The sequence below is a fragment of the Balaenoptera physalus genome, assembly GCF_965194825.1.
Source record: "Balaenoptera physalus genome assembly, chromosome: 13".
Lineage (NCBI taxonomy): Eukaryota > Metazoa > Chordata > Mammalia > Artiodactyla > Balaenopteridae > Balaenoptera > Balaenoptera physalus.
Window position 1 is genome coordinate 12366625 of NC_138892.1, and position 20142 is coordinate 12386766.

Here is a 20142-nt window from a genome sequence, read left to right on the forward strand (position 1 = left end):
TATAAAAAAAGCTGAACATCAGAACAGGTAAAATCCACAGATTTTTTTTCCTATCTTCCTATAAATTTATTTCCTGACCAGTGTAGCAAGCCTCTGTTTTGTTAATGAACTTCAAAGTTCACGTGCACACAGAGCTGTTTCCAATTACTTTTTTCCATATTTTCTCACTGCAGAGACTTCTCTCTTTAAAAGATCTCCAAAGAACTTGGAGATGTACTTTTTCTTTGGAGGCCTGGATGGTAAAGTTGTCCTAGTTTTCCATTTGGAGACCAAGAAACTGCATTTTACTCTTGTTAGCCTCATTTAATGAACACTTTAATTAAAATACTAATATTAATATTTTATACTGTTATATTAATTATTTAAATCAATTTTCTCTGAAATTTACATTTTAAACTGAATACTTTGTTATTGAATGAGCACCTCCATATTCCCTAATGTGGTTTACTTCCTCCCTGCCCCTTCTTTCTACTTTGTATCTGTAGGTGAATAATGCTACAGCACGTGTAATGACCAATAAGAAGATGGTCACACCATATGCAAATGGTAAGAGGTTACGAGTCATCTTCGGAAAGATGTCGTTTATTCTCTCACAAACATCAAAGACTTTTTCTTGATTTCAGTCTTCAGTTTGTTTCGTGTACGCTGAAGTATTTTCTTTACCTAGGAGAGTTAATTTTTATAAATTACTTTTTTTTAAAGTTTTTTTAGTTATTAAGGTGTTATAGTCTTAGTAAAGTTCATTTTATACAGTGCGAACACATCGTTTGAGGTTACCTATTAACCCAAGTTAGGCCCTCCGTGGGCACCCTCTTTTTTTTAGCTGCTGTAGTTCTTTGTAATATGTTAGGCTTGTCCAGGATACCCCTGGATCTTACTTATCTGAACATAATAATTGGAATAATTCTTGACCCCTTTTTCTTTTAAAAGAATGCTCTAGAGGCAGCAGCCACGGGGTGTGTGTGTTGGGGAGGGGTACGTGCGCATATTTTCTATTTTCTATTCTGTGGCTACCTGTTATACAGTGAGTTTTATAAATGTTTCTTATGAAGAAGGAATTTTTCTGTGAATATTTTGTCTAACAAAAATAGAACTTTTGCTTCAGTTGTCAAATTTAATCTAGACTCATATTCCCTAAGTGAGGTAGGATATAATTTTAATCTGTTGTACAACAGTGGTTTTGCAAACTGTGTTCTACAGGACCATCTTGGGGGGAAAAAGAAAACTGAATGGACTGGGTCTTGAGGCCTACAGCTCTACTTTGGTGGACCTCATTCTCTGTTGTATGTTTTAGAGTTGTGTATAAGATTTTATCTAGAATAAAAAGGGGAGTTTCTCCCCTTTTATTGCTTTATAAAAGTTTGAACCTACTGCTGGAGTATGACAGTATGTGCTGGTAGTACCTTAAATCAAGTAGAAGTGTATTAGTGTTGAGTATATCCCCGGAGGTCTTCAATAAATATGTGTAGCCCGGCTTTTCAAATAAATTATAGAAATCAGCATAATTTGCATTTATCAGCATAATTTGCATTTTCCTTACTCATTTTACTAGTGGTATATCTTGGGATACCACCACCTCCCACTTTACCTTTTGTTTTCTTCTTTTCACTGCTATCACAGAAACAGAAGTTTCTGCAATTTTGATAAAAATCCAATTTAAACTAAATCAGAAGGAGAGTATGTCAGATTTCCTTTCGATCCAGTGAGAATGGTGGAGCAGAAAGAGCTGCTGACTAGAATTGAGAAGACAGAAATTCTCCTTCTAGATTTGACTCTTCATTTTACTCCGTGACAGTGGGCCAATTTCCTAACCTATCTGATTCTGTTTTCACCTCTGTCAAGTAGCAGTCACAGAATTTTAGCACCACAAGGCTCTTCTTTAGAAGTCATCAAAATCCAACCCTCCTAGCTTATTATCTAGGAAATGAAGCCCAGGGAAGTGTAGTCCTTACTCATTGTCCCAGAGGTGGTACCTATCTTACTGCTCTCTTTGGGGTTTGTGAAAGTCAAATGACATAAACAACTGTAAAAATACATTGTAAAGTGTACAAAACTAAACGTATTCAAGATATTGTTGACAGTGTACCATTATATACCATTATTATAATGTGCATCCATTGTATGCATTTAAATGGAGTGCTTAAGTAATAGTGCCATTGATAGGAAAGGAAAAGTTCATTTTTTAATATTATTCTAAATCACTATTCAAGCCTACTGGAGCCAGACTTTAGAAACATGCAGCTCCCGTGTTAGAGATTCTGAAAAGAGTGTGCTAGGTGCCTTCTGGTGAATTCTCAGCATTTTAGTTCATGTCGGCTTTGAGTCCCTTGATTTGTCTGATTGAAGAACATTTGTGCTTTTGCAACTCCAGTAGGATTTGAATCCAGATTTTGAAATTTTTATGCAGAATAATGAAGAGGCATGTCTGTGAGCACATAAAATAATGAATGGGGGATTGGATTGATTCCGAATGAATGGATTTTGTCTTGAATAATGTCTTTGCTTATAGCCATTGAAATCTGTTAATTGGCCTTTTCTTCTTTCCATTCACATATTTATAGAGTAGCAGTGGCACAATGTTATAAAAGAATTAAACCAAAGAGCCAATCTTTCAGAAAAATTAAATGGCATATTTATGTATAAAATTCAACAAATATTTATTAATTAAAGTTTTCACATGGAATTCTCTAACTATCAGTGGGTAATAGTGCATTTTTCTTTTTTTTTTACTACTTGCCATATTCCTATAAATATAAAAAAGGGAATGTAGAAATGAAGTTGATATCAAACCTAATGTTGTTTGGAAATACTTAAAATTTATAAATGTTTAAGCTAATGTTCAGCAGTGGTCTTGTATCCATTAGCTTAAAGGTCTGATTAACATAAATATGCTTATTGCAAATTAAAATCTCAGAAGACGTGCACCAAAGTTGGGAGTGTACCTTGAATTTTATTATTGCATGTCTTTCCTTAGTGCCTTGGTTAACTCCAGTGAAATCCCAGTGGGAAATCCCAATGAAGGAAGATTTCCATTTACCCAGAATACCATTAGCATGGTATAAATGAACATGGAATTCAGAGGTCCAGGTCAAATTTGAATTCAGTCAAAGGATACCCTTATCAAACAATTAGAGTAGTAAACAGTGTTAAGATGATATAGAAGACAGTGCATCACAGTGTGATAGAGAATGATATATATTCTGCCTTTTTCCTTCTTCTAAACAAAGATTAGGTCATTAAGCTGTTCTATGAGAGACCGTATACCAAACCCCAGGATTTATTTATATTTCTTTTTCCTTCTCTCATTCCCTCTCCATCTTCCTACGTCCCAATTTTTTTCTCACGTCCTCTTTACCCCCACCACTCCCCTGCCAAATCTTCATTATCCCTTCACTGTGCTAGTCCTGCTTAAAGATGATCAGGTCCAGAAATGTCATCACCCTCTCATATAAACCCCCGCTGGCATTCTAAAGAGAAGCTGGTACCAGGCAAAAATGAACCCAGAGGTGTCTGAAGCCAACTTACACATCACTCCTTTTCCTTATATTCCTCATATAGTTTTAAATATTTACTGTCCTCTCTTCCATTTCAGGTTGGAAATTAAGCCCAGTAGTTGGAGCTGTATATGGGCCCGAGTTGTACGCAGGTAGTATTTAAGTTAATTTTTCCATTTGTGTTATTTATATGTATTTTAAAAATCTATTGTTTTTCAGTTTCCTATTCCTTTGTAATCTTTTTGCACTTTTTCATTTCTTAAATGCACTCAGCATCCAGCTTTCAAGCAGATGTGTCCCTAGGCAATGACGCAGCAGTGCCCCTGTCAGGAAGAGGGGGCATCAACACTTACATTCCTTTAATCAGTAAGTAGCCTATGTTGACCTGGCATGGCTTTTGACTGTTGTGAGTAAACAGTGATGTGTTGGTCTTTTTTTTCCCCCAAATATAATACATAACTGAAAAGGAGGCATTCACGAGAAAGAGAAATACTATCACAGTGCCCTGTCCTGCTTAGCCTGTGCTAGAATCTTTTTGACCAATTGTTAAGATGGCCAAAAAGCATAAATAGTTGGAAAAGTTAGAAGGGGGTGAGGACACATAAAGAAAATTTTAGTCTGCACTTTGTAATGAAGAAAACAAAAGAAGTAATTATTTGTGGAATGTGTTGTACATGTTATCTGCAAGTCAGCTTTGGGCCCTTGAGTCGAATATCACTGAAAAGCCCCTCCTGTATTATTGATGATTCTCAGCTCTGTTGATATCTCTAAAGTCATTTTGACCTGAACCATTTAGCCATTTAGCAAGAGATATAATTAAACAGAGTTCAGTGGACATGGAATCAGTGTCTCTGTGTGCTTTCTAGAGGATAGCACACTTAAAATAGGCCCTTAGAAAATGTCTGCCTCTTTAAAGGATTACAAGGCTGCAGGGGAGAGGTAGTTTCCCTCTCACCTCACATTTCTGAATTGAAATATTTTAGATAAAGAATAAGGTTGACTAATGAAATGTCTGAAGACTACTGTGTGCCTTGGAGTGTGGCAGCATGTCAAAACACAAAAGAATATTCTTATGAAGAATAATTATTATATGTAGGTAATAATGTTTGGAAACAGAGTTAATAATTAGCCAGTGAAAGAGTTTATATCAATCAATTTAAACTGCCCGTAGAAATTAAAAGTCTCATCTCCATTATGGCAGTAGTGCTCAGAGCTTCCTGACCCGTTTCTCCTCAGCTTGCATTGTAAGGCTGAAATTGGGAAGGAGCAAAGCAAACTCACTCAAGATTTGTGATGAATGAGGCATGGAGTCAGTTAGTTTGGGCATATTGCATATTTCCATTTCTTTTTGAGAAAAGATGTAATGTCGAGGTGTCTTTCCTATAATTGGTGCAAAGCAAGCTGTGATTGTACACGTGCTGTTGAATGCAAGTTGGCATTTCTGTTGTATTTTGGGTCTCCCTTTAGTTCCTGGCTTCCCTTACCCAACTGCAGCCACCACGGCGGCCGCTTTCAGAGGAGCCCACCTGAGGGGCAGGGGGCGGACAGTATACGGTGCAGTCCGAGCGGTACCTCCAACAGCCATTCCCGCCTATCCAGGGTAAGCAGTAGATTCCAAAATAAGCAGCCGCACAAAAACAGAAAACCTTGGCCCTCGTATAACTTCTGGGATGTTGCCGTGCCACATAGTAGAGATTCTGTGAATATTTGCAAATTAACGGATTAGATGGCAAGAACCATACCATTGTCAGAATGTAACAAAATATCAATTCATTATATAAATCTTCATTTTGGCCACCTTAAGCCCTCACAGTAGTGGCTTAAGACAGTAGCCAGAGCTGTCTTGTGTTCACTAGCAGTGTGTTGGCATGGAGTTCACTCAGCATCGCACGAATTTGGATTAACACTCCTGCAGAGAACCAAACTAGAAGCTCAAGACTGTAGTGCAAGACTGCATCTGCTGGATTCACCCCCTCACCACCACCCTTATTGGGGCTGAGGCTCTCACATGTGCCCTCCCTTGTGGTTTCACCGCCTGGGTGGTGAGCAGCAGAGCTAGTTACCCACAATGGATTTGCTTTCTTTGTAGGAAATGGATTAAAAGAGGTTAATTCAAAGATGAACCAAGTCCAATTGAATCAAGGGAGAAAGGGAGAAGTAGGAAGAGTTAAACTACAGTTGGCTTCCAAATGATAATAAAACAACTAATGGAGCTGAGCATCCTTCACCCTTTGATTTTTGTATGGAGGGTGTCTCATGCAGTGGAATGATTCCATAGCAACAAATAAATCCTTTGTTACTGAATGGGGGAGAAGGAGTGAAGATGGCAGGTTTTGTTTTCAGTTGTTTCTCAGTGTCAACCTAAAATGTATATTTTTGTAAAGAGTGGACTTTTATAAGTTAGTTGTATCAGGACTTTCTTTCTTCAAAGATGTGACGTTTGTGTTCTTCATCTTTTCTCTGCCTGTGACAGGTTTTTTTTCCATATTCTTAATGAAGAATAAACAGCGGCAGAGGAGCCTATTCATTGCTACATAGTTAAAATGTAAAGGGAAAGAGCCTCCTTTGTAGGTCCTTTTCTGACAGCAAAATTGACTGTGAGGTGTACTAATATAGCATTCATTCATAGACCAAAGGGACATGCCATTTGGGGTCCTCAATTACACAGAATTAAAGCATTTTTATCAGACAAGACAAATATGCATGTTGAAATGGGCAGGCTTCAGAAGCCACTGGAAGGGAACAACTTTAGAAATAAACTTGTTTGCAGTTTATAGATGTTTAAATCCCATGCATTCCATCATCTCCATCTTCTGCCATTACTTACTTTTAATTTTATCCTTTTTTTTCCCCTCTCAACTTGACCTTTGACCTTCAACCTCTGACATCTCCTTTTAAAGAAGTGAATAAAGATGCAGTATTATTTCATCAAGAAATAGTCAAGTAAAACATAAAATGGAACCTTGGAAGTTCTACACACTAGGAAAATTGTTTTATGAAGCGTCTTCCATTTCAATCCAAGAGATTTTACCATCATGTTTGCAAAGAGATACTGCTCACCAGAAACATGGGACTTCTTTATTTTGTAATATTCCTGAGTTACTTTATAAAGTGGTTGAATTCGTTCCTATTCAAGATAGGTCATTTTAGTATATTGGCCAAACTTGAGAACCCATTCTCTACCAAGTCTGTGTCAGGTATATATTTGCTCAAAGATATTTTATCTTTATGTCTAATCACATCAATTTCTGTGCATTACATTGAACACTAATTTCCCATGTTTTCTTTTTTATTAACTAAACCACCTGTTTACATGGAAGATGGCAAGGAATAAGTCCAGTATTTTATGAGGAATGGCCTAAAATTGCTTTTCAGCTTAGTAAACTAATTTTATCATTAATCGTTGTGTTCTAGCCTCCTTGTGGCATTTGATATAGGGAATATTGGAATTCTTCTAGAATTTAGGTGAATATTCCCAGTGAGTGATACAGCTTAGCATAAAATGTATTCGTTTTTAATGCCACCACTCTTCTCTATAGAAGAAACATTTTTCAGTCATTGCCTATATCCCCTTACTGAAATAGTTGAAGGCTAATTAATCACCACTTGGCATCAGTGCTTTGCATTTTATAAGCCTTCGCATTATGAACAAGTCTCTTTTTTACTAAAATGCAATTGAGAGGCAGATTACTTTCTAATATCATACTTTAACTGCAGTTGGAGACTGTGAAAATGGACAGAATTCAGCTAACTGAACCTCACGGATGAGTTTAATTTGCCTGTTGTATAATACAAGGGCACAGCATAATTGGGGCATTGCATAGTGTGATCATACTATCCAGTAAATACAACAAAATGTCACTGGGAGTAGAATTCAGAAACTTTCCAACTACATATAAAAAATAAGTTATTTTCATATTCAAGTTAAAAATATAATTTGATAACCTCACTTGCTAGTTTGTTTATGGTAGCAGAGAAGGTAGTGGTGAAAATTTCCAGCTTGTTTAGGTGAATAAATGATAAATAGATCTTCTAATTTTAAATATCCAAATCTTGATTTAACGAATATGAATAAGGAAGTCATCTTTTTTCTCTACTGCTACTCCATATCTTTTGGTCCCAAAATAATGTTTTGGGGAAGTTATATGCACAAAATACCTCAAAAAGTTTGAAATCTATATTTTAATTATAATAGTTTAGTGTTGCTTAGGATTAAAAAAAGAGTCATGTATTTTGTTTGTTCAATACAAATTCATTTTCTAAACAGAGAGTAAACGCTTCTATTCCTAATCAGCTACCTTCTCAGTTTTATTCATTTAAATAAAACAGGTCATGCCCAGAACCTCAGTTATCAGTTGAATTTTTCAGAATTCCATGAATATTCTTATGGTCAAAAAGGAACCCTTAAAGTCTTCCAATTACTCCTCCCACTCTGGATTATATTGTTACTATCTGGGATCCCCACTGCACCTTTCAATTCTTGGACCTTGGACCAATCACCTTAACCTTTAGCTCATTATCTCTGCTTGTGAAAGCAATGCATTGTGGGTATTTTTGGTTGTGTTTTGTTTTGTTTTTTTTAATTACATTTCTCTGTTTACTTTGGTCAGAATTGATTGACTTGTTTTTCTGAGGTGTTGCATTGGTTCTTAAAATGCTGAATAATAATACTTTGCATGCTTGTGTGATCAGCCAAATCTTATCGCATGTCTAATGTGCAGGGTGAAAAAGCAGGTGATGTATGGATATCAGGAAAAAAAATTACATGTTACTATGAAACTGATAACAAAATACTAAACATAATTTTGAAACATACTTTGCATACAGGTCCTGCCCTAGTGGAATTCTTTGGGTTCTTTTTCTTTTTCATGTTAACCCCTCTCTACACAACCACTGCCCCCCCCCCCGCCCCGCCACACACACACACACACACACAGACACACATACACATACACACACCCCTTTTGGTGCTGTTTAAAGAAAAACTTCCTCTTAGGACAAACTTATTTTTTAAAAAATACTCCAGATATGAAAAGTTGGTGTTTCCAATCCAGCAGATTTTCGATAGCTGTATTAGGCCCTCTGGGAATACGCTTTAGTATTTTCATCCTACTTTAATTACCAGATTGGCAGGCGGTTCCTTCCAGGGTTTCCTTCCTCCCCTGCCATGCCTGTCCCGGAGCTGCCGAGAGAGCTTGTGCCCCTGTGCTCCTCCTGGCTGACTGACCCCGGCCCCAAGCCCAGGGTCCGTATTCATACATCACCTGCCCGTGTAGAGCGCATGTGCATGCTGCCGTCCTCAATAACCGGAATGTGTTTCTGTTCTTTTGTTTTTTTGTTTTTGTTTTTGTGTGGATTTTCTGCAGTGTGGTTTACCAGGACGGATTTTACGGTGCTGACCTCTATGTAAGTACACACACCGGGGCCTTCTCGACCCCATCCCCTGACAAGCCAGCCTTTTTTTTCTGTTTCTTTGGTTTGGTTTGGTTTTTTTTTCTTTTTTTAATATAATTTAATTTTTATTTTCATTTTCCTTGTGGATATATATATATATATATTTATATATTTAAGAATGCAAGCATGCTTCTCTGCCACTGCGCTTGCCCCTGGGTGCAAAAACTAAGCCTTTGGGTTTCCTGATCATTGCTAGAGTCAGTCTACTGGACATATTCTTTTCCCTTCCCTACACCCACAGATGTTCTGTGTATCACAAATATACTTGCGAGATGATCAGCAGGTTTAAAGTCTTTTCTTACTGTCGTCTCATGTGCATACATAAATAACAGAACTAGCTTAGCCTGAAACCAACTCTTTCCCTTTTCTGCTTTTCTTCTCATTTCACATCCGTCTTTAGATCATTAGAGCTTTGATTTATGTAGATGGCAGGAAGCTTTCTGAAATGTGTGTTTTCCTATTTCACATAATTGGAGAGAGCGTTGTCTTGTGAAAGTGAAATAAGGAACTGATGCCAGTGAAGGGTGGGTAGGAATAAGAGGAAACCACATACTCAGTGCATAAGGCTTTTCTGTATCAGAAGGTCCACAGCCAGTGGGGCTCTTTCCTTAAGAGCCAGCTAGAGGGAAACAAGTGGCATCATTAGCAACCTAGACTCTTTTACAGACATTTGACCATTGTACAAGATTTGTTGATTTGACCAGCCATGCTAACATCTTTATTACCATCCATTATTTAAACAGTCTAGCTATAGCTCAAGTTCCATGATTGGTGATCACATATTATTTAAAATATGGACAAAGTGATCTAACTGACAAAAAAGAGTCAAGTTTTTGAGTTTTGCAAGTCTTTTATTAGGACCTCTCTCCAAAGATCTTTTTCTGAATGCAAGCTTGGTCTAACCACCCACATTGTTAAGAAACAGTTTCCTGAGAAAAACTTGTCAGCATGAAATGATTCCTTGGGCATAGGGTAGAATTGTCTGGAAATGCTTTCTCTACCCTAACCTCCCCAGAGTCAATAAGGGTACCTTTTTAATGAACTGTTTCCACAGTCTGCCAGAGATTCTCGGCAATCTGAAAACGTTAATGAACTTTCAGAATGCACTTGGAGGCCCTCTGTGTTGCAGGAACTAGAGACAGGATAGAGCAGCCCTCTGAGATTCGGTGGGTGAGTTGTACACACCTGGCCTGTTTAGAGCAGGCCTTCAAAGTACGCTTTAATTTAACACATGCTTGAAGGAACCTAAGCCATGATTTGGTCCAACGCTCTCACTTTGCAGATATGTTTCTTAGAGAGAGTGTGACTTACCCAGATTACCTAAATTATTTGTTTAGCCAAGCATAAAACCCAAATAATCCATATTTCATTACCTCTATTAGTACTTTAATTAAAATCCACAACTTTCCTCCAGTGGTTTTCAAGAGGTAATGAAAGATCTTTTTTTCTTGTGCTCACCGTGAAACTTGAGGGTTGGGAAACAAATCCTACTTTTACACCAAAGTGCTCTTTTCTAAATATACGTATTTATATATGCTCTTAGCATGTACATTCTCCCATTTACGTTAGTATCCATAGTCTCATGAAACTCATCTTTATGTTATTTAAGTTGTTTTCTTGAAATCTGGTCTGTTAGAGTACACTTCCACTTGAATTATTTCTTAAGTCAAGTTTTTTTTTTCTCAAATATCTTCCTTATTTGGGTATTTCCTAAGTGTGGCCTACTTCTACCTTATTAAGATTTGCCTACTCTCACCTTGTTAACTCAGCCAACCAAATATTTGTTGACAGTTCTCTCACTCCCTTAGTTTACAGTATATGATTTTATTAAGAGAGAGATGGTTTTTCTGTAGTTGTTGAGAAAATACTGTTGAATTTTTTTTTATTTACCAACTGGATCACCTTATCAAGCTGAACAGAAGTAATTCAGTGACCTTGCCAAAACATTTTTTTGACCAGTGGCCCCTTGTTGATGAAAAGACTGAATAGTAATGGTATTTTTATTTCTTAGTTCTTATCTTAAAGCAGTTACTTGGAGGAAAAAGTAGTGCTGAAATAATACCCGAACTCAAGAATGAAAAACAAGAATACATGAGGAGGGAACTGTTGAGCGAGGCCTAGTGCAATTTTTAATACAGCTTTTAAAACTTCATATTCCCTGCCCCACAAACAAACAACAACAAAAACCTCTTATCATTTTACCTTGAGTTTGTTTCTGTTTCTCTCTGTACATTTTCCCTTATGTGGAAATCTATCAATATACGTTTAGTTCTCGTTTCCTCAGAAAAGAAGGTTAGAAATAGAAAGAGAGGAGGGTTTATCTAGTATAAAAAGTGCCCTGAACCCAAGCTTGAAGAGACAACATGAGGGAAAAGAGTTTGTTACTTGTTTTATTTAAGTTATATTAATTTAGACTATTAACTGTGAAGGTTGTTTGTTTTTTTGTTTTGGTTATCTCTTTCCCTGTTCTGCTGTTAGGCCGTAATCCCTGCTAGCCATTTTCTTCTTCGCTGTGTCTTTTGTGACACATTCCTCTCAGGAGAACTGATCTAGCAATTGTGCCCATGATTTGTAAAGAGACTCCCCTTGCTGACTTGGGAGTGTAGCAGATAGATTATGTGTCTGCCCGCCCCGTCTTTTTTTCATCAGTAGAAAAGACATCATTCACCCTAATTTACTTTTTTAATGGGATAACAAACTGCTCCTAATTCTCATCCTGTGAAAAGCATGCTTGCATCCAAAGGAAAGAAAAGGCTGGTGGGCCCCTTAGCGGGCTTTTTTGTATGATTGTTTTCCTTCCACAGCTGTGTTTTTTGAACTGCTCTTCCTGTGTTCTGTTATAGAATAGTCTTACAGGAACCAATCATTAGCGCTAAAATACCTCAGGTAGGAGTGCCAGTGTGACCTGCCAATCAATCAGATTGTGGATTGCAGTGAAAAAATTGAATTATACTAACCATTCCAGCTCCACGTTAGAGATGGGAACAGAGGCTTTTTTGGACAAGCAAGACTTGTGAGCGTGTGATCTAAGCCCTGCTACCTCAGCAGTGCACCCAGTCAAGTTCCTTACAAGAGGGCATTTCCTCCAAAATTCAGTGCTCCTGTCCCATTGCCACACATCCGCCCCAGGTGTGTTATACGCACTGTCCCATCACTGCCACCTCTTTTAGTTTGTCAATCACATTTATCCCATGGTGTTTAAACTGGTCTTTTATATTTGGAGAGCTTAGAAATTTGGGACATTTTCTTACTACTGTGAAAGAAATGAGAAAAGGGAGAAGGTAGAATCCGTCTAAACAGGACTCTGAATCTTGAATTGGACCCTGTCGTGAAATCATAGTAGTGATTGGGCTGTGCTGCTATGTAAGTTTGACGTTGTCTTAAAAATCTAGACTTACTGGGACTCTAAAATTGAAACATGTATTTCCCTTGCCCTCTTTTCCTTTCACCTTAAAACTAGATTAGTGAGTGCATTTGGATAATGATGCACTGTTAGATTCGTTGAGAGCTGGGTGCTAGGAAAAAGAAAACAATAGACAGCTTTTCACAATTCAGTTAGTTTATTTATGTGGCTACCCCGCAAGCTTTGGGAAATGAACTGATTGGGAGAGGTGTGGAATAGTAGTGTTCGAAAGGGTTAGTTAATTAAACCTCATCTCTCATCCATCATAAAAGTAGTAAGTGGAAGATACCAAGTTGGTCATAAAAATTTCTTTCCTTAACCCCAATTTTAATAATAATAAGATAAATTTAAAAGATTTTCCTTAAAAATTTTTCTTATTTACTCTTCCAAGTAGATAGGTCTCTCAATCAAAAGCAGTAACAATATTATCATTATTATGAGTTTTGTATTCACATCTGTGTTATTCACATTTAATCAAAGGTGCCATATTGCCACGGAAGAACTCTGTTCTCCTAATGAGCCCTCCTCATACAAGTTCAGTCTAGAGCAGTGGATCTCAGCCGGAGTGGGGAGGAGGTGAGGGAAAGGAGGGAGTTAGAATCGTGTAGAGACAAAGTGATTCCCAGAGGCACAGCCTTAGACCCAAGCTAGCTGGACTGGATCTCTGCTCTGCTGTAGTGATTTGAAGCATCGCACCTGCCATTCTCCCCACCCTCCCACCCCCACCCCCCAACTCCCCTTGCTCTATAAATCTATACATCACATGTAGGGAACAAGCTTTCATTTTGTCTGCTGGTCTTGAAATACACATTCTTCTCCTCAGTGTCACATAATGTCATTGTCTTCCAGGTAGAAAGAAGGTGTCTTGACATCACATGCTCACCAAAGTCCTGTTTTATTGTAAATCCTAAAACAAAAAAGTAATAATAAAATTAATGGCCAGGTGAAAATCAAGACAAGAGAGGATTAAACTTGGATAGGCAAGGAAAGGTCAGGTATAAGAGGGAGGATACATAGAACCCTTCCATTTTGTTCTAGTTAAAACACAGCTACAGAACTGTGCAGAAGAATCATGTGGTCAGCGTGGCAATGCTGTAAAGTTCACTAGACAATAAAATTGGTTCAGAGTGGAGTAGAAAAATCCCTAGGAGGTGACATTGGGTAATGCAAAAGTGAGACTTTAACAACAACAACAACAAAAGGGTCTTAAAGGTAACAGCATTTTCCTTTGAAAAAGCTGGAAGTTGAAGGCAGGGATGTGTTACGGATATGAGAAAGGATAGCACATGGGAAATACTTTAGAAGAACACCGGATCAGAATGTATGGGTGTTGACAGAGGGCAAGCATACAGGTGAGCACTGCGGGTCAGAACTGAATCAGGAAGGTTGAACTGGGGAGTGATATAGCATTGGGCTGTCCCAGTTGGGAGCACTAGGAATCATTCAGAATGAATTACAAAGGAATAAGAAAGTAATTATTTTTAAAGGGGCATGTGGATATTTGGACCAGGCTTAGCCATGCCAAATTTATCCAGCTGTCAGGTTCCAGAAAGCTGTCCGTGTGTGCCCTCTGACATTAGGGTGTGCTGTGGCCATGCTAATCCCCATTTTTTGTTTTATTTCAAATCACACACAGATAGAATCTGCAAACTGCTTCAGATCAAACAGGTCTGATTGTGTGTAAATACATATGTCCTTTTTAATTTTTATTATTAATGGTTGCTTCAGTTTTGCATCGGTGCATGGTTAAAAGCAATACACATCAGCTATCTCATGACTTCATATCTCCAAATGAATTATTTCTCCTCTTTTTTTGTTTGTTTGTTTGTGCAGTCAGCTGAAGAAATGTTAACATCTCACTCTAAATCTCTCAGTGGAGTCTCTGTTCCCTTCTCTGATATAACAGATGGGTTACTGCTTGTTATAATTATTAACATTGTGGTGTGGGCCAGGGCTAGGGTGGGCGAGATTGACTCTTCTTTGGGCTGGGGAGGGGCCAGTCGTTAGGGTCTGGAATGTTAACTCAAGTGGTGACTGACTGTTTCCGTAATACCAGGTCGTTGTGGCTGCACGCTCTAGTAATTGAGGCTGTGTACTTCACCGAGCTTGTGGTAGAGCCTAGGGCAAACCGCTGTCCCAAGAGAATGCTGGGATAGATAGAGTTAGCCAATCTGAGTCTGAACGTGGTGATTTTGCTGGTTGTTCTAGCTCCAGATGTTGGCATGCTTAGTTCTTAATGTGATTAATAAATGTGGCGCCATATCCCCTCCCCACGCCTGAACCCTGTCTCTCCTACCCCTCCCCCACCCTTGTTCTTTTTGAAAAACTTAAGAAACAGCAATGAAACCCTTGGTGTTTCAAACTGCACTTTGTTCTCATGTTCCGTAAACAACTTCAGATTTGCTAATAGAAGTGAAAGTTGAAAAAACAGTTTCTCAGCCTGGATTCTTTATGCGTTCCAAAATCCAGAATAGAAATAAATATATCTGAATGTTCATTGGCTTATATTATGGTTAGATATTTTGTTGAATAACCAGTTTAAAGCACCAGCAGAAATACTTTGGACTAAGAATACAGCTAAGAGGAGGAATCCATGACATACAATTTAATTTTTCTAACTTTGGGGTAGTCATCAATGAATTACCAAATCAGTTTATTGCGATATTACCTGCCCATCCTAAACACGGACCCCTCCCCTTTAAAGGGCCTCCCTATAGCACCATTATCATAAAGTAATCAGAAGAGTAGACATGTGGAAATATTATCTGCTTTTCTAAAAAATTAATGTAGTTTTTCTTAAAATTCTGTTGATACTCTTCTTGAGCCTTTTGTTGCCAGTAAAATATTTGCATGCCTGTCCTGTGTTCCTGAATTTGAATAGCAGAGAACCTCATCAAATTCAAACTCCAGAGTCAGAGTTCACTCATAACAGAAGGAAAGGACTGCAGATAGATTATCTTTATTTCCTTCTGGCTTGGAGGGAGCCTTCTCTTCCACAGCCTGATCCATTTAAAATTGTCTTGATTAACAATAACATTACCCCCAAACCACTGAGGTTCCGATGGCTTCTTGCAGGTTGAGGAAACTGAGGGGAAATGGCTATCAGTAACCTCATTCAGAATCTCCTTTTTTCCCCATGATTAGTCCAATACAGCTCAAATTTAATGATTTAATACAATCCCCAGTATCTCTGACATACCGAGACTTAACTGAGAGTCTAGTTAGTACTTTTATGAGAATGCATACCTCTGTCCCATGGCATAGAACTTCAGTTTTTAAATGTTTTACTCAGAAAGATATAAATTAGGCTTTAATTGCTTTTATTACCTTGACTTTTTCAATTTTTAGAGATTATTTTGGATTTTGAAGGAATGCTAAAGAGAGAAACCTCATGATGCTTGTTTACCACATTATCCTCATTTACAAAGATGTTTTACTAAACATGGCCCCTCTGTAAACTTCACACTAGCAAACTTTAATTCTAAACTAGTGGAACCATCTCTAGTGATACCAAAAAATTGAGCCTTCAAGGTTCATATAAAGCTTAAAATTTCAACTATGATGATTAGCATGTTGTTTTGTTTAACAATCCTTTTACTGTTTCATTTTTTCTTTAGAAGTTTAAAAGGTAAAGAGACACTTGAGTTAGTTTATACATAAATGTATATGCTTATGTGTGTATGTATGGCAGTGTGTATGTTGCCGCCTGGATGTACGGCTTTGCCCAAATCAGTCTGGCCTGCCTGTTCCCATAGACCTGGCTAGAATTCAGAGGAAGCGTGTGGATCACAGATAGCCCCCGAGGGTACTTCCTGCCACGGCCCTATCCATTACCATCTCATTGCCAGTGTTTGGTAATACTAATTAGAGTTTTCTTATTTATAGGAATATCTATGGAAAGACCTATAATTGAGAAAACAGTGTTTACTTTTCCAAGTCATTCACTTGAAGAACAAAGAAGGAATAATACAAAACCACTGAAAGCCAATCAGGGGCCTTTTTTTTAATGTATGTTTGAAGCTGCTTCTGATGAATTTAAGCAGCATAAATTTAAAGAGCAGCAGTAAGCTTTCCCCCCATGGTGCAGTGTCTTCAGTTAGAGAAGGCATAAATTATGTAAGAAATAAGCAAAAAGCTGTAGAAACCTCTAAGAAGAAATCACAGCTATTTCCAGAATAAGATTTGAACAGAAATAAAAGCAGCAAGCTAGAAGCTTCCCTGTCAGATGGCTAAGAAGACCAAGGGTCCCATTGGAAAACGGTTGTTTCCAATCCTAAGAAATGATACAGAAGTAAATTTGAAATTTCTTTTGTAGGTTTAGCAAAAACTGAACATTGAAGGAATAGAAAGCAGAAAGCACAGGCCAGAAAGCTTCAGATGTCCATGAGAAACGGACCCAGTAATGTACAGAAACGAGACACGCTGTGCTCGCTGCTGAGGCGCCACCCAAATGGGCATAGCTGTATTTACCTATAGTCGATGGGGAAATGACAGTGATAGAAGTACACACCTGAATTAGGTTTAGGTAAAATAGGTGAATTCTAGAACGGTAAAGAAGAAGAAGGGAAAGTAGAGCTTGCCACTTTTTCAAATAGCCTGTCTCATGCGGCATTTGTTGTTGTGATTATCTTTGCAAAACTTCATGAAGTATTTCACCCTGACAGAGAAAACCTTTTGAGTATTTGGTTCACCTAAACTGAGGTAAAATAGCAGGACAGGGGAGTTTGAAACTCTTTAGGACTGAGAGGATATTTGAACCCTTGGAAGAAAAGCTCCAGAACCTGATGTGAGATTAGGATGTAAGAAGTCCCAAAACCTTTTAGGGAAGAAAAATAAATGCAGTTAAAGGCTTGGGGGGGAGGGAAGGGCTTCCTGATCTGTTTGAACCTAGTCCAAGGGTCCACAGCCCTTTGTAATCTGGTTTGCCTGAGTCTGAACTATAGATTGGACTTGGCAAACTTTTTCTGTAGGGAGCCAAGTGGTAAAGATTTTCGGCTTCATAGGCCATACGGTCTCTGTCACAACTACTTTCAAAAACAGGAGGCCAACTGCATTGGTCCACAGATGGAGGTTTGCCAAGCCCTGATCTACACTGGTTCTTCCTTCTAAATATCGCTTGATTATCTTAGCCTCTTGGCAAACGCACTAGGCCACATGGAGCATAGCACTATATGGGACCTTTCTTTATATACTGTAGTCTCTTAGCAATGGATCAATACAAGTACGCATCAGAGAATCTGCAGTTGACACATATAAATTTAATGTTTTAATCTATAATTTACATTTCCTGTCAGATAAAGTTCTCCCAACTTCCTGTAAATATTTTCCCTGTTCAAAGTTCCCACGAAGACAGACCCAAAATCATATCTTCATTTTGTGGGGGGTGGGGGGGATAAATTAGGAGTTTGGAATTACAATAGACACACTATTATATATAAAAATAGATAACCAACAAGGTTCTAGTGTAGAGCACAGGGGACTATACTCAATATCTTGTAATAACCTATAATGGAAAAGAATCTAAAAAAGAATAAATATATAGATATATATATATGTGTAACTGAATCACTTTACACCTGAAACTAACACAACATTGTAAATCAACTATATTTCAATAAAAAAAATGTTTTAAATCATATCTTCATTTCTTAAATTTGAGAAGAGGTACTACAGTGTAGTTTATTTTTGTTACTATTACAAATTGCAAAGCAAATCCCTGCCTTGGGCGGAGCTTAATTGTACACTAAGGAATAACATGCAGACTGATGCAGTTTGAAACATTCTCTCCCCACGGGTGTGTCTGTGTTCGTGTCTGTGTCCGTGTCTGCGTCTGCGTCCGCGTCCATCTGCGTGTGGGCGGGTGTGTGCTCGCCTGCCCCCCGGGGGAGAGGCATGTGTAAAGTCAATTCTCCTCTCTCCTGTAGGGTGGATATGCAGCCTACAGATACGCACAGCCTGCTACTGCAACCGCTGCCACCGCCGCCGCCGCCGCCGCCGCCGCTTATAGCGACGGGTAGGTGCCGAGACGGGGGCGGGGAGCGCCGGGCCGCCCCGCGTCACCCCCTTTCCTTCCCCGCGCCGTTTCCAAAAGGGCACTTAGCCCCCGGGAATGCCTGCTGAGCTGGGTTTTCCACAGGCCTTCTGCCTGGACTCTATCCTGCCAAAAACCCAGCGGCTCACAGGCTCACACTCCTCCCCTCCCTCCCTCTTGTTCCTGTGTGTTTCTGGCTTTGACCCCAATTTCCCTCTTCCTCATCTCCAGTGCCCTTCTTTTCCATTTTATAGAAGTACTTCAGAAATTTTCAGTTGCTGCCTTTAGGAGTAGAACGGAGGGATTTTTTCCATTCTGCCAGTTTCCTAATAACATTCCAAGTTACAAGTCCTTAGCACAGTAAAACCCCTTAATTTTTTTTTTTTTTTTTGTCACTGTCTTTCCTTTATCTCCCTGATTGGATTTCTTTTTCCAGTTATGGCAGGGTGTACACGGCCGACCCCTACCATGCCCTTGCCCCTGCCGCTAGCTATGGAGTTGGCGCTGTGGTAAGTAGATGTGCCTTTTATTTTTTCAAACGTTTTACTTCTGACTTTTACCTACAGACTACAGAAGATCTAGGGAGGTGATAAATTCAGCCCTTCTTCCATTGCCAAAGTATTAAAACCAATAGGACTGTCTGGAAATTTCATATCACTTCTGTGTGTGTGCTGGTGTGAGCCCCCTGGCCTGGTTAAGGACAGGAGAAAGGAATGAGCAGTGACAGTCTGCCCTGAGTAACGGCATTGTTCGGGAGGAAGGAAGGGAACAGCCTGCTGTTTTATAATGGCTCAGATGCTGGACGCATACCTGTGGCAGAGTTTTACTGATAGGTATTCGCCAGGACTTGGGGCACAAGACTCTCCAGTTTTCACAGTAAACTTTTCAAAAAACTTAACCTGTCTGCTTCAAATGCAGATGCCAAAGGATGTCCCTGCTATTCCTAAGCCTTCCGGCAGATAGTACTAAAAATCACCAAACAAATGCCTTACAAAGATATTTTATTAATAACATTTGTGGCAAAATATGGTATATTTCTTAGAAGTATACAAAAAGTCCATAGAGCTCATCTAGAATAATCCCCCTGACCAAACTCGAATCCCCCCTGCAGTATTTTTGTGTTGGCCTGGACACCTCCGGGCCAATGACGGGACTCACTGGATTCAGCAAAGACTGGCCGGTCCACAGTGATACCTCGTCGTGCCAGACGTTCTCTGCCATCCACGGTGTCACTGGCCAACGGCCCGGGAACACAGATGACCATGTCTGAGAGGGAGGCAGAACGGTGGTCACAGTTAAGACATAAAAGATGTGAGAGAGCCTGCTACTTCCCACACTAAATCTCTACTGATGAAGATCTGTGGAAGGAAGTAATAGGGTCCTGCGGGGGTATGGGGGGCAGTGTTTAGAACTGAAGTAGAGACGTACGATATAAGGAAGTGTTGGGAATTCCTGAGGTTTTATTTAGTGCCCAAGTGATATAAGTCCTGTACTAAAAGAATGACCCAAGGAGCGATATGTCCCTAGGGAACTTTTGATTGAAAAAGATAATTCATTAGATTATGATTAAAGAAAGGAAAGAAGCCCACTTAATACCCCAGTTTTACATATCTCATATATATATATATATATATAGAAGATAAAAGTCAGATATGTCAAGAAACAACCTGGTTGGTATTTTTTATAAATTACAGAGGAAATAGACTTTATTCGTTGAAAGATTAACTCAGGTTTAAATCCAGCACCATCTCAAACATGCA

At 38.8% G+C, this 20142-nt stretch overlaps 2 protein-coding genes across 35 annotated transcripts in view; one reads left to right on the forward strand and one right to left on the reverse strand.

Moving 5' to 3' along the window:
* Nucleotides 1-20142, forward strand: part of RBFOX2 (RNA binding fox-1 homolog 2) — a 264208-nt gene that overhangs the window by 238052 nt on the left and 6014 nt on the right. For 8 of the 34 annotated variants that reach the window (XM_082420794.1, XM_082420793.1, XM_082420787.1 and 5 more), the window contains 8 exons: nucleotides 486-546; nucleotides 3593-3646; nucleotides 3768-3860; nucleotides 4950-5094; nucleotides 8861-8900; nucleotides 13988-14019; nucleotides 18276-18364; nucleotides 18819-18891. In XM_082420794.1, the coding sequence (XP_082276920.1) occupies nucleotides 486-546; nucleotides 3593-3646; nucleotides 3768-3860; nucleotides 4950-5094; nucleotides 8861-8900; nucleotides 13988-14019; nucleotides 18276-18364; nucleotides 18819-18891 (587 nt within the window). Of the gene's footprint in view, nucleotides 1-485; nucleotides 547-3592; nucleotides 3647-3767; nucleotides 3861-4949; nucleotides 5095-8860; nucleotides 8901-11791; nucleotides 11835-13987; nucleotides 14020-18275; nucleotides 18365-18818; nucleotides 18892-20142 lie in introns of those variants that run through there. The other 26 variants (XM_082420801.1, XM_082420817.1, XM_082420819.1 and 23 more) reach the window with 11 other exon arrangements.
* LOC309641106 (apolipoprotein L6-like) overlaps nucleotides 1-20142 on the reverse strand; it is a 274531-nt gene that overhangs the window by 201739 nt on the left and 52650 nt on the right. The window lies entirely within an intron of this gene.